We start from the raw sequence: 17,507 nt of genomic DNA on the forward strand, positions 1-17,507 counted from the left end.
GTGCCAGTTATTGTTTCTGAATGAAGCTTCCCTTATAACAGATCAGCTTTTATTAAACCACTTCTAATTACTTCAGTGACAATAAACACCAACAGCTTCTGAGGTACTAATTCAGTAATTCTTATTAAATTAAAAAAAATTTAAAGTATTAAAATGCTTCTCAACTAAGCATTGTACATACATGCAAATAATAAAGAGCAAAACTCTAAAAAGGCAGTGTTTCAGAAAATAGCAATAGTTGCTATTACACCAAATATAATAGTCTTATTTCTATTTGCATTTAAATCATTCAAAACAAGCAATCTCATGACTTCTCCAGTACTTCCCTTTGTGGAATATGCCATCCTAGTTCATTTGTGGCTTGTTAAGCTCTTCCACTTATAAAATATGAGCATGTTCAAACATTGACATGGTTTAGTCAAAAAATGTCTTGAAAAGATGAACGTCGGGTGGTCTACATAAAATTAACTGTACTAGTAAATCTTTCTTCAGAAATGTTTCAAACACACACAACAAAACTAAGTAAAAATAACTGCCAGTATATGACTGGAAACATCATGACAATTAAAAGTGCACGAAACGCGTAAACACTGACTTCTGGCTTTTTTCCGTGTTTCCAGTCATATACTGGCAGTTATTTTTACTTATTCTTCACAAATGGTAACAACATGCCCGCATACTCACTGCTCCTGTTATGTTTTTTTGTTTGTTTATTTTTGTACTAGTAAACTGAAATCCATTTTCTAACATGTAATAACTGTTTCTTTGCATTTTAGAATAATCTAAACTAGGTACCTCATTGTTCTTTCTACTATGACCCTATAAGTTTTTTCATAATTACCAGTTAGCTATAATTCTGTAGACCTACAAGATACTTTAATTCTGATTCATCCTTAATTATAGTACTGTTTCTAATGTACCTAACCTTATTTACCTGAATCAAAAATACTGCATAAAACATTCCCTAGCATATTTAGTTCTTGTAACTAATTATTCTACTGCTTTGTCCATACACATTGTGCTTGTTAAGAGTCGTAATCAAGGATTTCTTCTTTTCACTGCTGTTTTTTAAAAGTGCAAAAATGTCTGCTTTCTAGCTAAGGATGCTTATAGGTTCATAGGTTCATAGGTTGGTACTAGGCTATCAACCCTCGTAGGGCCTATACAAGCCTAGCCATAACAATTCCCTGGCTATTTCTTCCCACACTATTTACTTCCCTGGACCCCTGTCTAGCAGGGCGACTGATGCGATCCCTGGGGCAAATTTCCTTTCTCCCATCCAATCATCAAGGTTCCTTTTGAAGTGGGCCAAAGAGGTGCTCTGCTTGACATGTATGGGCAGTCTATTCCAGAGTCTGGGGAGTCTCTGGGTCAGGAACCTATCCCTCCAGCATGTTTTGTTTATTGTGATGACAAGGTTTAGATCCCTGGAGCGTGTGGCTCTGAGGGATTGGGATTTCTTTAAGTGTAGCATGAGTTACTGATGTATATTTGACAGGTAACATGTATTTAGTTGTTAGGGTTGAAGCCAGGAAATACTGTAAAGGACAAATTATCATATTTTTAATATGTATTATTAATATTTTTCTGATGCTCAGCTTACTCAAATTATATTATTTCATCCTCTGCCTCTAGGTACTGTTCCAATCTCCGTGCCTTAAAATGTGACTGAAACTGAGGTACTGAACATTACTTAAGTGAGTAGTATATAGGATCCTTGTGTATGAGTTACTATGGTTTGGTTGCTAAAATTGCTGTTACTGGATTTCTAGTGTGGTTCTTGGAAGGATAGCAGTAAAATAGTTTATTTAGTTTATAGTTGCCTCCCTTATTCTGCTTCTGTTTTATTACAGCAACAGGGACTAATGCCAATTACACAAAAACTTTGCACAGCATCATTTCTAAGAGAAAATATTCATTCTCTTCTAAATATAGTTAGATTTGAACAGCATTTATATATAATTGCATTGCATTTGACAAACAATAATTTGCAATGACACCATCACTGGTGGTCTGGTGCTCATTCCCAGTGTCCTTTTTAACAATTTACTTTTGCAATGTCATTTTGCAATCTCAGTAAAAAAAAAAAATAAGTAAATGCTTCATATATACATATATATATTTTTTTAATTTACTTATTTTAAAGCAGGAAATGCAACGTCAGTTCAGTTTGAGTGTTAAATGTTAACTGTTCTATTTTTAAAGGTTACATTTACTGTGCATGTTATGGATGGATTTATAATTTTACGTAACTTATAAATTCTTATCACATTCTAGCTCATCTTCATTATATGAGTCTTCTGCAAGTGCTCACATGCTAGTAGCTTGCAACATACTTGCATGCTACCCCTTGCTCTAATCGGCCAGTGCCCTAACTCACACGATCCTAGTGAATTACACAGCCCTCCAACCACCCAGCCCTAATGAAATGCTTAGCCTTACCAGAGCCATTACTCTAACCCTAAAACTCCCACCTGGTCCCTAACTCTAACCACAGCACTTTCATCTCTATACCTAAAGTCCCTGATTGCTCCCTAAACCTTAAACTCCACTCACCCCTTCTTAAACATAAAATCATGAATCACTCCCTAACCATAACATTCCACTCCCACTCCCTAACCCTACACTCTCACCATACTGCTTAACCCTAAAACTCCACTCCCACTCCCTAACCCTACACTCTCACCATACTGCTTAACCCTAAAACTCCACTCCCACTCCCTAACCCTACACTCTCACCATACTGCTTAACCCTAAAACTCACTTCCCACTCCCTAAACCTACAACTGCTTTCCTTTGTTTTGACCCATTTTGAAGCACTTCACTGTCAAAGTAAGACAGAATTATGAGACTACAGTTTTTTAAATGCTCACTAAAGTTTTGTAAATGCAGTCTGCCATGTATTCAACAACACTGGCTACATTTAAAATTGTCCATCGCCTGTTCATACAGGCAGATTTTCATTCATCCCGCGATACATTAGTTGTTTTAAATGATTTATTTTTTCATTTCTAAGTGCATTCAATTTGTGTTTCAGAAGGCATGTATTTTTAGTTTATCTGCTCTCCATTCCTCTCAGTACACTTTTTTACTCCATTTTACCTGCCATTCATCCAGTGCATCCACAACAGCACTCTCAGCTGACTGTGGTAGGGCCATCAACTAGGGAGCCATCAGTGGGTTTTTTAACTAATCCTTAATACTTTCCCCACACGTTTGTTAATGCTTAAGGGATGGGCATGCAGAGACCATATTATGGGGCTATCATTTATTTCTGCAATTAAGGTTAGCTTGCAAACATCCTACCCATTAGGATTTCTGTTATCTATCTGAGGACTCAGTCTGTGTGCCCCCATCACACATGTCCCTCACCTCTCATCAAGAGTGATGTGAGTGGGTACAGCCTCTTCAATCCCCCCATCACTCTTCCTACATCCAGAAGTTTGTTCAGCCTAAGGTAGTCTGGGTCACAGCTGAGAATCTATTCTTGAACTGATTTCTGTTTTCCTTTTTTGTTCCTTGTACAAAATGCTGCACAGAACTACCCTTTGCAACATATTAGCAGGCTTCCATTGAAGGTAGTGTTACTTTGCATTCATTTACTGTCAGTAATCACATGGCAGTGCTGTGCATAACCCAAAAGATGTATAGTTTTCAGTGAGAATGCAAAATCGGCTACAAGCAAACATTCTTATTTTAGAATCATGTCCAAAATATCCAGCACATCAGTATGTGCTGTGGGTATGCCTTTGTATCTGCCTATCTATAAAAACAGATCCTGCTAACTGATTAATGTGGATATTGCAGTTTCTTTACTGGGACCTTTTATATTAAAATTCTCTGCATTATACTCATTGTGAATAGTAATGGCCTTTAGTTTGTGATTGTGGTACAAGCACCTGCAGTCAATTCCTGTAGTGTACAAAGCATCTGAAACATGTCAGTAGCCTTATGAGAAAAGCACTGCATACATCATTTGTTCATTTTTAGCTAGAAAACTGTTGCAGTGGTTTGGAAGAGATGCAAAGTATGAACAGGTCTATGTTAAGGAATATGTTAACAAGAAGCCAGTTTAATGGCATAAAAGCAATGCAATTTTTCACTGCTTCAAAAAAGAAAAAAAAAAATGACATTTTGCTTATTGGTTTGGTTGTGGCTAAAAGAGTCCTTGAAGAATTAACTCACCTACCCAGTTAACAAATAAATAAATTAAGATAATAATTATTAGGCTTTTCAATAAATATTCTCATGGATTATTGCAGCATTTTGATAAAGCTGCTATGTGTGTGTGTGTGTGTGTGTGTGTGTGTGTGTGTGTGTGTGTGTGTGTGTGTGTGTGTGTGTGTGTGTGTGTGTGTGTGTGTGTGTCTATGTATATTGTCATACTGTATATCTGTATATCAAAAAGTCATTCTATCAAAAGACATCTGATCCAACATAACTTCTCATTCAGCAGCCTATTGAATATATATATATATATATATATATATATATATATATATATATATATATATATACATATATTAAAGAAAATGTTTTTTGCAGCAGCAGGAGGAGCAGAGCAAGCTTCCCTGCTTCCCCCACTCCACTTGATAATTATATATACAAACTCCCAGATTGCTTTTCAGTGGGAAAAAGGCAAATTCCCTGATCACCACTTTACTGTAATCTCACACAGAAACAAAACCTGCATGTTCAAATGTTCAGTCACCTGATTTTTCAATGATCTGTGCTGCCTTTTTGCAGGTTCAACAAGTTTTCTGTAACATTTATATAGATGGAGATATATAGTCAGACAAAAAAAGACAAAATCAGATTACAACTTGGACATTGAACACCAACTCTTTCTTATATTTACAAGAAATTAAACAGTAAGTCAAAACCCCTTCTTGTCCATCTGAAACCCAATTCCCAAACATGTATTTCATAAAGATACTTACCATTATAACATTCCCACAAACCATCAAGCAAAGTTTCTTCGTAAAGGTACCAACAAAATCCACAAGAGCTGGGCGTGTATTAGGGGCTCCAGTCAGAACCAAACACTGTGGTCTAATTGAGAAAAATACAGGATGACACTCAGCTAATTCTCATATCAATAGAACACACAGTTCTACAATTCACAACAGCATAATTTACAAACATACAACTTTATTCATCCTTGTGTGTCTATTTTTCAAAAAGTACGTATTTCAACATGATACAGAGAAATCCAAAATCCTAATGACAACATTAACAATGCTAACAAGGATAAAAATTTGAGGAAATACGTCTTTCCTGCTTTTATACCACATGGAATTCTCTTTCATAATTGCAAAACATGTTTCATACTGTAGTTAATGAAACATATAACTATGAAATTAAAATAATATAAAGGAGTACTACTTTCCCTGCAATGGTGCAACCTCAAAGTGGAGATAAATGGGTAGGTGGGATGAGGGGTCAAATTCTCTTCATTGGTGGATATAAGGAAGCTTATCTTCTTGTAAAACTTATTTTAAAAGGATTTTAGATTAATTCCATTTTCTAGTACAATTTAAGAAAAAAAACAGGTCAGGGAAATGATACAACTGTTCATGAAATTCCTTTAAATGCCTGGATTTATGGACATAAGTTGAATGCCAAACTAATGAAATCCATCCATCCAAACCTTAACCCCTTTTCCCGTTTTGCACATGGGTCGGGGTGTCACTTCATCAGTGACAATCATTATGGCTGGCTAGCCCTGCTACAATAGTTCATCCATACCACTCACTCACACCTATGGCCAATTTAAAGTGTTCAGTCCATCTACTGCACATCTTTGGAATGTGGGAGGAAACCGGAGCACAGGAGGAAACCCATGTGACTGTAAGGATGACATGCAAATTCTGCACAGAAGGCACCCGAGCTGAGAATCAAATTGGAGAACCTCTTGCTGTGAGGCAACAACAATGCACCACTGTGGCCAAACCAATGAAATATGGATAAATAAAACAATCACAACTGTAGTTATTCAATATAAAAATGCAGCTTGATTTAAAATATACCTGACAATACTTAGAAATAATGTGTTTAGCCTCATACACTCCCATACGCTCTTATTTAAATAAACAAAGTCCAGTCCATGGTTGCAAAACACTGAAGAAAGAGCAAAGAGTGCATCCACTGAAAGCCCATGCCCATTACATTTCAAACAGTGCAATAAAAAGTCAGACAACATATAACATTCAAAAGCTCCACAGCACACCATAATGTCTGAAAAACAAATTAAGCAATGATGTCATTTAATGACATTTTAACACAAAAGTGCACAAAAATGACATTCATTGAAACTGTCCTTTGATATAAATGACAGCACAAAAAAAACATTGTTAAAATGGTCTAGCGGTTGTAGTGGACATGCTGCCATTTGAACAACAGCCTGAGGAATAATGTCTTTCATCAACAGGACTGGGTACAATATTTGTCCAGCAATCAAGTGCCCTTAACAGAAGTTCCAACATTTTTTACTGCATTGGCAGCCATTTTTATACAGTGCCACAGCATGTTACAATTAAAAAAGTTTCGGGATAGAAAGTTTCACTAATGTGCCTAAGTCATATTACAGAAAACCTGCTTAAACTGGTTCAGAAGTTTAAGATTATTAACACAACTTGCAAACTACAGTCTAGATTCAGGTTTATAAGATCATAAAGTTAATGCCTGAATTCTAGCTCGTAGCTCAACAAGGAATTCGGTCACTACAAAATCAGGTGACAAGATCATAACTTCCACCCATATATCTAGATGATTCTTGAAAGACAACGTAGAATCTAACTGAGAATGGAAGTTGTTAAGAAAGTTCAAAGGCCTGCAAGATGACAATCTTTATTTAAAACGTTCATTGGAACTAAACCAAGTGCTGAAAGGCTTAAGAATATGGAAATTTCCCAATGAGACAGAGACAGGATTGATCATGCATGACAAATAAAGCTACCCGACCAGCCCTGACGTCCTCTGGCCCACTCTAGCTGGATATTCATCTACAGTCAAGTACCTCCAGTGTGCATCCCTCTCCAGTGAAAATCATTTAAACAAATAAAGCTACCCGACCAGCCCTGACACCCTCTGGCCCACTGTAGCTGGATATTCATCTACAGTCAAGTACCTTCAGTGTGCATCCCTCTCCAGTGAAAACCATCTAAGTATGTTCACCTCATCTGTTAAGGATACCTGCTACCATTAGTCCTTGATTACTCCTGTGGTGGATCTTACTCCCCTGCAGACTGCACCCTGTAACTATTTTATCTTTTACACTTGACTAGTTATCCCTTCTTCTTCTAGACTCCCTCCATTCTACCCTTCGCCTCTCTAACTTATACCTCCTACCTGAATTGCTCCTACTGCCTACCTAACCCTCTTTCCATGTCTGCTGCTTTCTATCAAAGTTAATAGTGTTGTCAGTCCTGTGCACCTCTCCTAGTTTTTCTCTCCTGCTGTTCTTCAGTACTCTTGCCTCAACTTTTTAGAGTCCTACTGACCTGAACGTAGCCCAGCCACGTCTGCTCTTACATAGAACTCCCTGCCTTTCCTGCTCTCACTTCTGTCCTTTGTATCAGCTTCTCTGATTGTTTTCTTAGTCCTTCCTTGTGGGTGTAGCCCCGCTCCATTCACTCTCGCTACGCTCAGACTCACTTTGCTCCCCTACCCTACCCCCATTCCCACATACCCCCATTACAATTACCTTTATAACTAACTATCCCTCCCCTTCCTTTCCTACTAGCCACTACAGCTCCATTTCCTGTGACTCACCACTCCCACCTCATTAATCTGTCAATCTTATTCAATATCACTTCCTAGACACCTCCTACTCTCCCAACCCAACCATACTCTACTCTAACATGCAATAGCTACTTTTATCTTCTACACTACTTCTTTTTCTCTCTATCACCACCTCTTACCACTTCAATATGTATAATTCACTCCAATGCTCTCCAACTTCTCAGTCTTACAATATACCACCAACTACATCATCTTTTACTATCTCCCCAGATCTCTTCACTACCTCTACCACAAGCCTACACAAACCACCCTTCTTACAGATTATTAAATCTTCCCCTAAAGCTAAGTCAAAGCTACTCAAACTCTATCATTTACTACCCTGACACCTCTCTGTAAACAACTACTCTGCTCTGGCAATGTCCATCCCAACCCAGGCCCCTCATCATTTCTCCCCCCCTTACCCTCCCCAACACCTCTTCAACAATTAACTCTCCACTGCCCCCATCTCACACCTCTAATAATCATCAGTCACAGCCACAACAATCATTCCCTGCCAAAGACTTAACCATTTACCCTCTGAATATTCAAAGCCTAACAAATAAGGTTACTGAGTTGCACTCATGGATTGCTCTCAATACCCCAAAATTTCTTTCCCTATCAGAAACCTGGCTTAAGCCACATATCTCAGACAGTGAAATATTCCCACCTGGCTATAACATCTTAAGATCTGACAGACCTGTAAAAAAAGGAGGTGGCGTAGCCATCCTCTACTCTAACAACCTTAACATCTTTCCTTACACCTACTCTATTCCTAACTTCCTCCCTGCTGAACTCATCATTCTCAACTGCCATCTGAACCCACATAAAAAAAACTTGTTTTAGCTTCCATCTATATTCTTTCTAGCAACAATCTGCCCATTCTTGAAAACATCCTATCCTGGTTCTCCCTCAATATACCACGAGACACTTTTCCTCTGCAATGTAAACATAGACTGGTCCAAACTCTCAACTGACTCTCCCCAACTCAGCATCCACCTTCATAGGTTCCACCAACTTATTTCATCACCCACTCGATTCCATAAAAATTAAACTTCAAGCTCCATAATTGACTGGATCTTAACCAATAGCCCTCACCACTACCACAATCCCACCACCTTACCTGATTCCCTCAGTGACCATCTCCCTACCTCCATCCTTAGACACAACCACCATGCTCCCAAACCCCACCTCATCAAGGACTGTTGAAAACTATCTACTTTCAACTCTTTTCACTTCAACTCTATTCTCCACAACACAGATTGGTCCAGCCTTAAACAGCTCCCCCTAAATGATGCTGTCAGCACTTTCAATAACATCTTCTTGAGTACCCTAGACTCCCTAGCTCCATCTAGGAAGATCAGAGTAAAATCAAATTATGCTCCCTGGCTCTCCACAGAGACTAAGTCCCTTATGAAACAAAGAGACCACACTTGGAAAGCTTGGATTAAAACTAAACAACCACCTCTTCTTCTCAAATATAGACAATTGAGGAACCTTGCTAAAAAATTAATACCAATGACAAAAAGTCATACTACAGTTCTGCCCAGCTCAATAATAAATCCAGTCCTCGCAGATTCTGGTCAACTCTCAACAACATTCTCTATCCTGGAAGTCCCGCTAATCCCTCACCATAACCAAACTCTTCCCCTCTAGAAACTGCCACCCTCTTAAACAAACACTTCATCTCTTCCATCCAAAATCTCATAACCACTAGTCCTAACTCAATTTCTATACCTGCCCCTCCTAGTCTAACTAGCACAACTTCATTCTTCTTTCAGCCTGTTCCCACTACCTATATCAAATCTCTATTACTTAAACTAAAACCATGCTCTCCCTCCACTGAAAAATTACCTCCTACGTTCCTCATACTTGCTGCTGACTCTATTGCCTATCCTATATCTATACTAATAAACAGATCCATTCTTGAATCAACTGTCCCCACCCTCTGGAAATCCTTCTTTACTATCCCAATTCATAAAGGTGGAAATTCCACTGAACCTTCTAATTACCGTCCTATTGCTATTCTGTCCCCCCTCTCTAAGATACTAGAGAAATGTGTCCACTCTCAGCTTCTTAAACATCTCCTTGACCATAACTTGCTTACCCCTACCCAACACGGATTTTGTCCACACCACAGCATCACCACTGCCCTCCTCTCCTTCACACACACCATTGCAGAGGCCCTAGACAAGAATAAACTCATTTCTTGTATCTTCCTAGATCTCTCCAAAGCTTTCGATACTGTCTCTCATCCTTTACTATTATCCAAACTTGCTAGCCTACACCTATCCCCCTCATCACTTGCTTGGTTCAATGATTACTTATCTGCCAGGGAACAATCTGTCAAATGGCTGTCAGCCTCTTCCCTTTTTCTTCCCATCTCTACTGGTGTTCTTCAAGACTCCATCTTAGGACCCCTTTTGTTTAACATCTTCACCAGTAATCTTTTCTCCTCTTGTAAAGATTCTTCTCTCATTCAATATGCTGACAACTCCACACTTATCTCTATCTCTAATAACATTTCTGAACTACACTCCCTAATCCAACAAGCCCTGCTATCCACAGAACAATGGCTTTCTCAAAACCTATGGATCCTTAATCCCAAAAAGACTAAACTCGTACTTTTCCTTCCCCGTTCTCATTCTCACCATAAAACCTCCTTTGTCATTACATCTTCTAATAATACAACTATCCTACCTGACAACCATACCAAACTCCTAGGGGTCATCATCGATGATGAACTAAAGTTCACCCTACACATACACCAATGTATAAAAAGAACACACCAGAAATTAGGCCTGCTTTATCGGAACAAAAGATTCTTAACTCCTGATGCTAGACTTACTCTTGGACAGGCCCTCCTCCTCCCTACCCTCCTTTATGCCGCCCCAGTCCTTACCAATATTCAGGCCACCACTCTTAACAAACTTCAACAAACTTACCATAAAATAGCCAGATTCATTACTAACTCCCCATACAAATCACACCACTGCACTGCCTTAAACTGTCTCCAGTGGCTTGAACTTCCCCAACTATTGCTACTTTATCAATTTCAAATGTTTCACTCTATCCTTTATAAACCCTCCTCCTGTCCATCTCTCTCTGGCTTAGTCTCTATCTACACTCCATCCCGAATGCTCCATACTTCTAATCAACAACTACTTGACATTTACTACCCAACAAAGTCCGCAGGCAAGCTACTTTATAAACACTCTGTCGCCCATGCCTGGAACAGACTTCCCCTTGACTTGCGTATAATTTCACACACCTCCCACTTTAAAACTAAACTAAAAACATATTTTCTCAATTCCAGGACATGCCCTTGTAATGACCCCCACTTAGTCTCCCCCCCACACTCTCCCTTATTAAGGACCCCACCCAGTCCCCCCTTTCACTTCTCATAAGGTATTTACACACTCTCCCCTATCAAGGACCCCACTTAGTCCCCCCTTTCACTTCTCATAAGGTATTTACATAATTCCACACAAACTGCAGAACTATATATTTACTTTGTTTTACTGCTCTACCCAATGCATTATCTCACTGAAAAATTATGTTTCTTTATGTATTTTTTGGCTCCTTCTCCATACTTGGAACTTTAACTTGTTTGTATGTACCTAATAAATGTAAAACTTTTGCTCTGTATAATTGTTTCTCACCACATTATTTTTTGTATTAATATGTTACTCTGTAATAGAAATGTATTGTTGGAGCTTTTCACCTCGGGTCTCCACTGAAAATGGGCCACAAGCCCAGTTGGACTAACCCAGTTAACAAACGGTCAATAAATAAATAAATAAATTTATGTGGTATATAGTTTGTCACAATTTTTTCACCAATTCAGTGTTATAGTTACCAACACGGTAATTCATATTCCTGCACCTATATGTATTTTATAAAAATCATTAATATTTAAATGTAAAGTTTCCATTAATTCCATGAAGAGAAATGCTTTACATGCCAGTATTTACGAGTCTTTAACAGTGGTAATGAAAAAAAATAATGGTTAAGGGTTTACATATTTCAATGTATAACACATTGTTAACAGAAACAATTCATTTTGTAAATTTTCTCTGGACCAGTAATTTGCCCAGATTTATAATGACAAAATGAGTTGTTATGCTCTAGAACAGATCATATGTGAGTCTTATATGGACCAACCACGCAAGCCTCATCCCTGTTTGTGATTTTCCTAACAAGAAACGAGTTTGCAACATTGCTCAATTTACAATAATACAAGAATGTTTTGTAAATGACATAGTGTTGGAATTTTGTAATCCCAAGATCTTTGCATCCTTGTATTTCACCTAAAGAAATATTATTCAATTTTACTGGTTCTAAAATATGTTTTTTTTAAAAAAAAACATGGTTTTACACTTATCAATACTAAAATTTAATCCTGATTCAGCTGCCCAAGTTACAATAGCTGACAAATACAAATTAATTTCTTCGTAGCTTTTTTGCTGACCCTATAAAACCAATTTTGCAATTGTCTTCAAATTTATTCATGCAAAAAGAAGGATGTTAGGGTATACCCGCAAACACTAGGTTAAATAGCATAGGGCCAAAAACTGATCCTTGTGACACTCCACACTAAAGATTGGGGGTTGTGATTTGTGATCCTCTAAGACCACACATTGTTGCTGCTTCATTAGGCAATTTCCTATCCACATTATCAGATAATGATTATTTCCATAGTTAACTAGCGGCCTAATAACAGTGATATGAAGAATGGAATTGAAAGCCTTAAATAAATCTAAAAAGATTGCATCACATTTTAGCCACAAATCAGTACAGTTGTAACCTGCCGATAGAAAGTTATCAGATTAATTAGCATTGAGCACCTTAACCAAACCATGTTGATACATGTCAGATTACTTAATGCTATCTTTCCCTAGTTGCATTTTTCTGAGAATTCATCTCTCAAAACACTTGCCCAAGATAGATGTAACAGATGTAATATTAACTGGTCTGTAGTTACTTCTATCCTTTATGCAGCTCCTTTTAAAAATAGTTGTAGTATTAGATTGTTTCCATGTTCTTAGCACTATTCCAGACCTCAGAAACTATTATTGGAACCATAGTTCCATTGCATAGAGAAAGAAAGATAAGCATTTTCATTTATTGATCTGATTTTTAAATTCATTTTTATAGTCTGTATCTGCTTTAGCTAAGGTCTTTAATTCTATATTACTAATTCCAGTATATAGTTGCATTGCATTTTACTGTTTAAGTGATCTAACCATTGTTATTATACCCTAGTTTCATTCTCCGTACAAGCTAATTCAGGACTTGTCTTTGCATTAAGGCAGTTCTAGGCAAGTCAGCTTAGAAGCTAAGGATCTATTTTTTCCCTCCTTGTAGTTGTGATCTTAAATTTGATGTATTTGTTGTCTCCTCCTTCCAATAATTTGACAACGTAATTCCTTCTCTCTCCCTGTTCAGTGGCTGACAATAAGCACATAAGTGTTATTTTGTAAAGTCTCTCCCATCAAACTACTCACCAGGCTTAAATACCTTTGATAAAATTGCTTACTATTGATTGTACTGATACTGCTTTCACTGACTTTAATATCAAATTAGTGAGTTTTTTTACTATAACTAGTTTATTGGTTCTTGTTGGTGTCAGAAGAAGGTTTCCAGGCTAGTTCTGGAGTATCGAAATTTAAATACTCAGTAGTAAGTCCGCACAAACAATATTCTGAAACTGAACTCTGAGAAGTTATTATTACATCTGCCCCAGACCCATTCCTGTCAGTATCATGGACCAGCACTTCCCCACAACTTCTCTAGCCAGCCTAATTGACATGGGTATCTTGAGACAGTGTAAGAATTGTCTGGTGCTGTAATTATCACCTATTGCTCAAACAGCATAACATAGTGTGTGAGAGATGTACATATATAATATCCTTGGAGGCAACAATCTCGCACACATAATCGTCAGCAGTACACCACACATCACACCTCTCCAAGGCCATCACGCGTTTATATCACTTTATTCGAAAGATGAAAATAGCGAACGCTATTTCATTGGCCCCAAAACATCTAAACATGAAAATATCGAACGTTCGGAACAACAAATTTTTTCCCATGGAAAAAATTTGCTGCTCTGAAACACATACACACATACACACAACACAAACACATCAAACAAATAGCAACCACACACATACACTTAAATTCCTACATCTAACGCTACACTAAACTAAACATACACTACTATCTACCCACTTACCTTAACCCAAACCCTAACCCTAAGGTCCGTCACTATCGCACACGTACCTAAACCGCGCCCTAACCCTAACTCACTTAAACCGCCCCTAACCCTAAAGTCTGTCACTATCACACACATGCCTAACCCACGCCCTAACCCTAACTCACTTCACCCGCCCCTAACCCTAACGTACAAACAATCGCACACTTACCTGAACCCAACCCATAACTTTCCCCCACAGCGCTAAGAATAGCAAAGCCACAGAAATAGCCAACCGAATTCTTTCCCGAGGAAAGAATTCGCTGTTCTGCAGCTTCACTATTCTTAGCATTCGCTGAATAGTGTTCGATATCAGAACATTTGACGTTTTCATACTTCGATGTTCTGATATAGACCCACCATCACAATACACATAATCCATCATTTGCTAAGGTTCTAAAGATTAATTTGCCTAAACATCAGACACCTCCAAAACACAACAGAGGCACAAAGCACACTCAGCAAGTTAATCCTACTTCATACACAAGGAGTCCCAAAGTCACAGATGCTGAGGCCGTAAGGCAGACATCGGTCCAACCAAACATTCTTCTTATAAGGGTATTCCATTGTAAAGCATACAGATGTCCCTGTTACCAGGCTGAGCAAGGAAAGAGTCATGGTTAATTGCTGGTCTGGTGCCAGGATCCACCAGATCATGTATCAAGTCCTTGAACAATAAGTACCAGTTGGACTGTGTCACAGTTCTTGCTGGTATCAATGACTTGATGTGTACCTCCCTGGATTATATGAAGAGAGGCATGATGGAACTTTCAGACTATGCATCCAAGGCAGGTATGAGCCTAGCTCTGAGCAACATTCTACCTTTTCCTAGGATGATGCTACAATATGAGCAAAGACTTAATTGACTTTGATAATTGGCTTAGTTTTTGATGTCATTCAAGGGGGCAATATTTGTCAGGCTGGGAGGATATTCTCAATAGACCACACTGATTCACTGGAGATGGCCTGCAACTGACCCCTCTAGGGTTTCAATTATTGGCAAAGACATTGCCCACCACTATCATAGTGCCTTTTTTAGGCAATGCCAACCCAATAAACCTACTAACATAATGAAACAAGCAAAGGAAAAAATGTAGGTGATACTGACCAATACTAGGAGCTTAAACAAGTAACTCCATTCCCTACAAGCTCTTCTCACCCTAGAGGACCCTGTGTAGTGACCGAGACATGGTTTAAAATAGCGGAGAGCTCTTCATCTGTACAGGGCTATAATGCTGTCCACATGTTTAGATCAGCTACTGCACAGGAGTGGAAGAAAGGTGGAAGTGCCTCAGTCTACACTGAGAAAAGACTCACATCAAGGCTGGTAAAGCAGCATGATGCACTAGAGCTTCTTCCTGTCCAAACAACCATCTGAAAGGTCATGTACCATATATTAGATAGCTATAGAACTCCCTCTATGACAAAAGAAAACCACAATGCCTATCTACATGAACCAGAATCACTCAGTAATTAACCCAGTACCATTTTCCTAGGTGATCTAAACTATCCAGCTATAGACTGGGAAACCAACACTACAACTAGTGTACAAGCATAGCGATTTCTGGACTTTGTCAATACAAATGCCCTGGAAGAATTAGTCAGAGTACCCATTAAGGGGAATAACATCTTGGATCTTGTTCTTACTAATATGGGAGCATCTTGCAATATTCCTTGCATATCTTCATTACTTGTTAGGTCTGACCATAAAGCAGTCTCCTTTGAAATAAAACTGAAACCAGGGAACCCTTCTACCCAACATACCTTTAGAAATTTATTTAAGGCAAAATACCTACTCCTAAATGATATATTAGCAAGCTTCAAATTCTCAGCAAACACAGTTAAGTCAACTGAATATGTAGAAATGTACACCACCACATTATACCAGCATGTAAACATCTGTATAGATGCATTTGTACCACATAGGAACAACTGCAGGGCAAACCCCAGAAACAAACCCACATGGTGGAACCATAATATCACCAAGCTTTATAATAAAAGGAAAGAAATTGTGACCAAAAGTATGAAGAGTAATTCCCAGCATGTCAAAGAAATAAAAAACACCTCACCAAAGCCAAGTTTGAGGCTAAAATAGCTACCCAAGCCAAAGACAATCACAAGACATATTTTAATTATGTTTGTAATCTCAATGTGCTAAGCTGATTGTGAATGATGTTAACTACACTGAGGCTGAAGAAAGCAACCTTTCCAATTTCAAGACCAATCTGAAAAAGTGTCTGTCTGACTCCTGGAACTCTACATGTACAATCCTCAAAACAGATGCATGATCACCTACTCACTATAACTTAGCCTTTCTCACTCTAAATTCACTAATACCTCCATTTCTTAGTAGGTAGCAATTGCCTAACATCCAAAAATCTCTCACTTTAATGATACCATGCTACTAATGTTTGTTCGTCTACCTCTTCAGCCAACAGTTACTACTATTTCCTTTCCAGTGTACTTCCATAATATTCTCATCTCTTTAAGACTAATCAACTCTCTCTCTATGTCCCTGATTTTCTCCCTGTTGATTACTCCTCTCATCTCATTATATTACTCTGCCTATCTTGGCTGCAGAATGCTCTGTTATTTTTTTACCTCCATACATTATTAGAAATATAGTCAAAATTCCGAATAATTGTGTATTTGCTTGACATAGTTTATCTGCTTCTGAGGTGTGTCTTGCTAATTGCTGTACATATTGTATTCTTAATATTTTTGTAAATGTATTTCAATTTGCGTTTTTATCTGTTGGGGGGATTTTCTCCTCATATATAATTATGTAACAGCTATTGCAAAGTGTTTTTATATGTGTTTTTGTTGAGCCTTTCTCTCCAACTCACTGAAAAATATTTAATCTCTTGCAGAGCTTTTTCCCCTTGTATATAGTTACTCATCTGCTGTTTAAATGTTTTTGATGTGGTTGTGGAGTGAACCTACTGACTGATAAATTTAGCTCTAACTTTACACCCTCTCCCCTCTCAAGATACATTTGAATCTTGCTCGCCTCAAGCTATTACACAAGACCAAGTCCTAAATGTGTTATTAAAAGCTAAATGTACAGCATTAGTAGGTCCTGACAATATCCCTGCATGCATCTTAAATAACTTGAAGCATGATTTAGCCATACCCCTAAGAAAACGCTGTTCAATCTCAGCCTCCATACAGGCTTTGTACCAAGTAAATGAAAAACAGCTACAGTCATTCCCCTTCACAAGGAAGGACCTTCCACAGACCCAGGCAATTACAGACCTATAAGCCTGATCAGCCTCATATGCAAAGCCATGGAAAGATTATGGAATTAATCAATAAGGATATAGGAAACATCCAAACATAGGACCTGTATCAGCTTGGATTTGTCAAGGAGAAGTCATGCTTACGCAGCCTATTGGATTTTTTGAAAATGTCACCAAAGCAACGAATGAAGGAAAAACAATGCACATCACATACCTCAACCTGGCCAAAGCTT

At 38.1% G+C, this 17,507-nt stretch overlaps 1 protein-coding gene across 1 annotated transcript in view; it reads right to left on the reverse strand.

Moving 5' to 3' along the window:
- SLC12A3 (solute carrier family 12 member 3) overlaps window positions 1-17,507 on the reverse strand; it is a 564,508-nt gene that overhangs the window by 275,671 nt on the left and 271,330 nt on the right. The window contains exon 20 of the mRNA XM_044079103.1: window positions 4,941-5,052. Within this exon, the coding sequence (XP_043935038.1) occupies window positions 4,941-5,052 (112 nt within the window). The remainder of the gene's footprint in view (window positions 1-4,940; window positions 5,053-17,507) is intronic.

The sequence above is a fragment of the Protopterus annectens genome, chromosome 8.part0, assembly GCF_019279795.1.
Source record: "Protopterus annectens isolate FY-2018-M chromosome 8.part0, PAN1.0, whole genome shotgun sequence".
Lineage (NCBI taxonomy): Eukaryota > Metazoa > Chordata > Ceratodontiformes > Protopteridae > Protopterus > Protopterus annectens.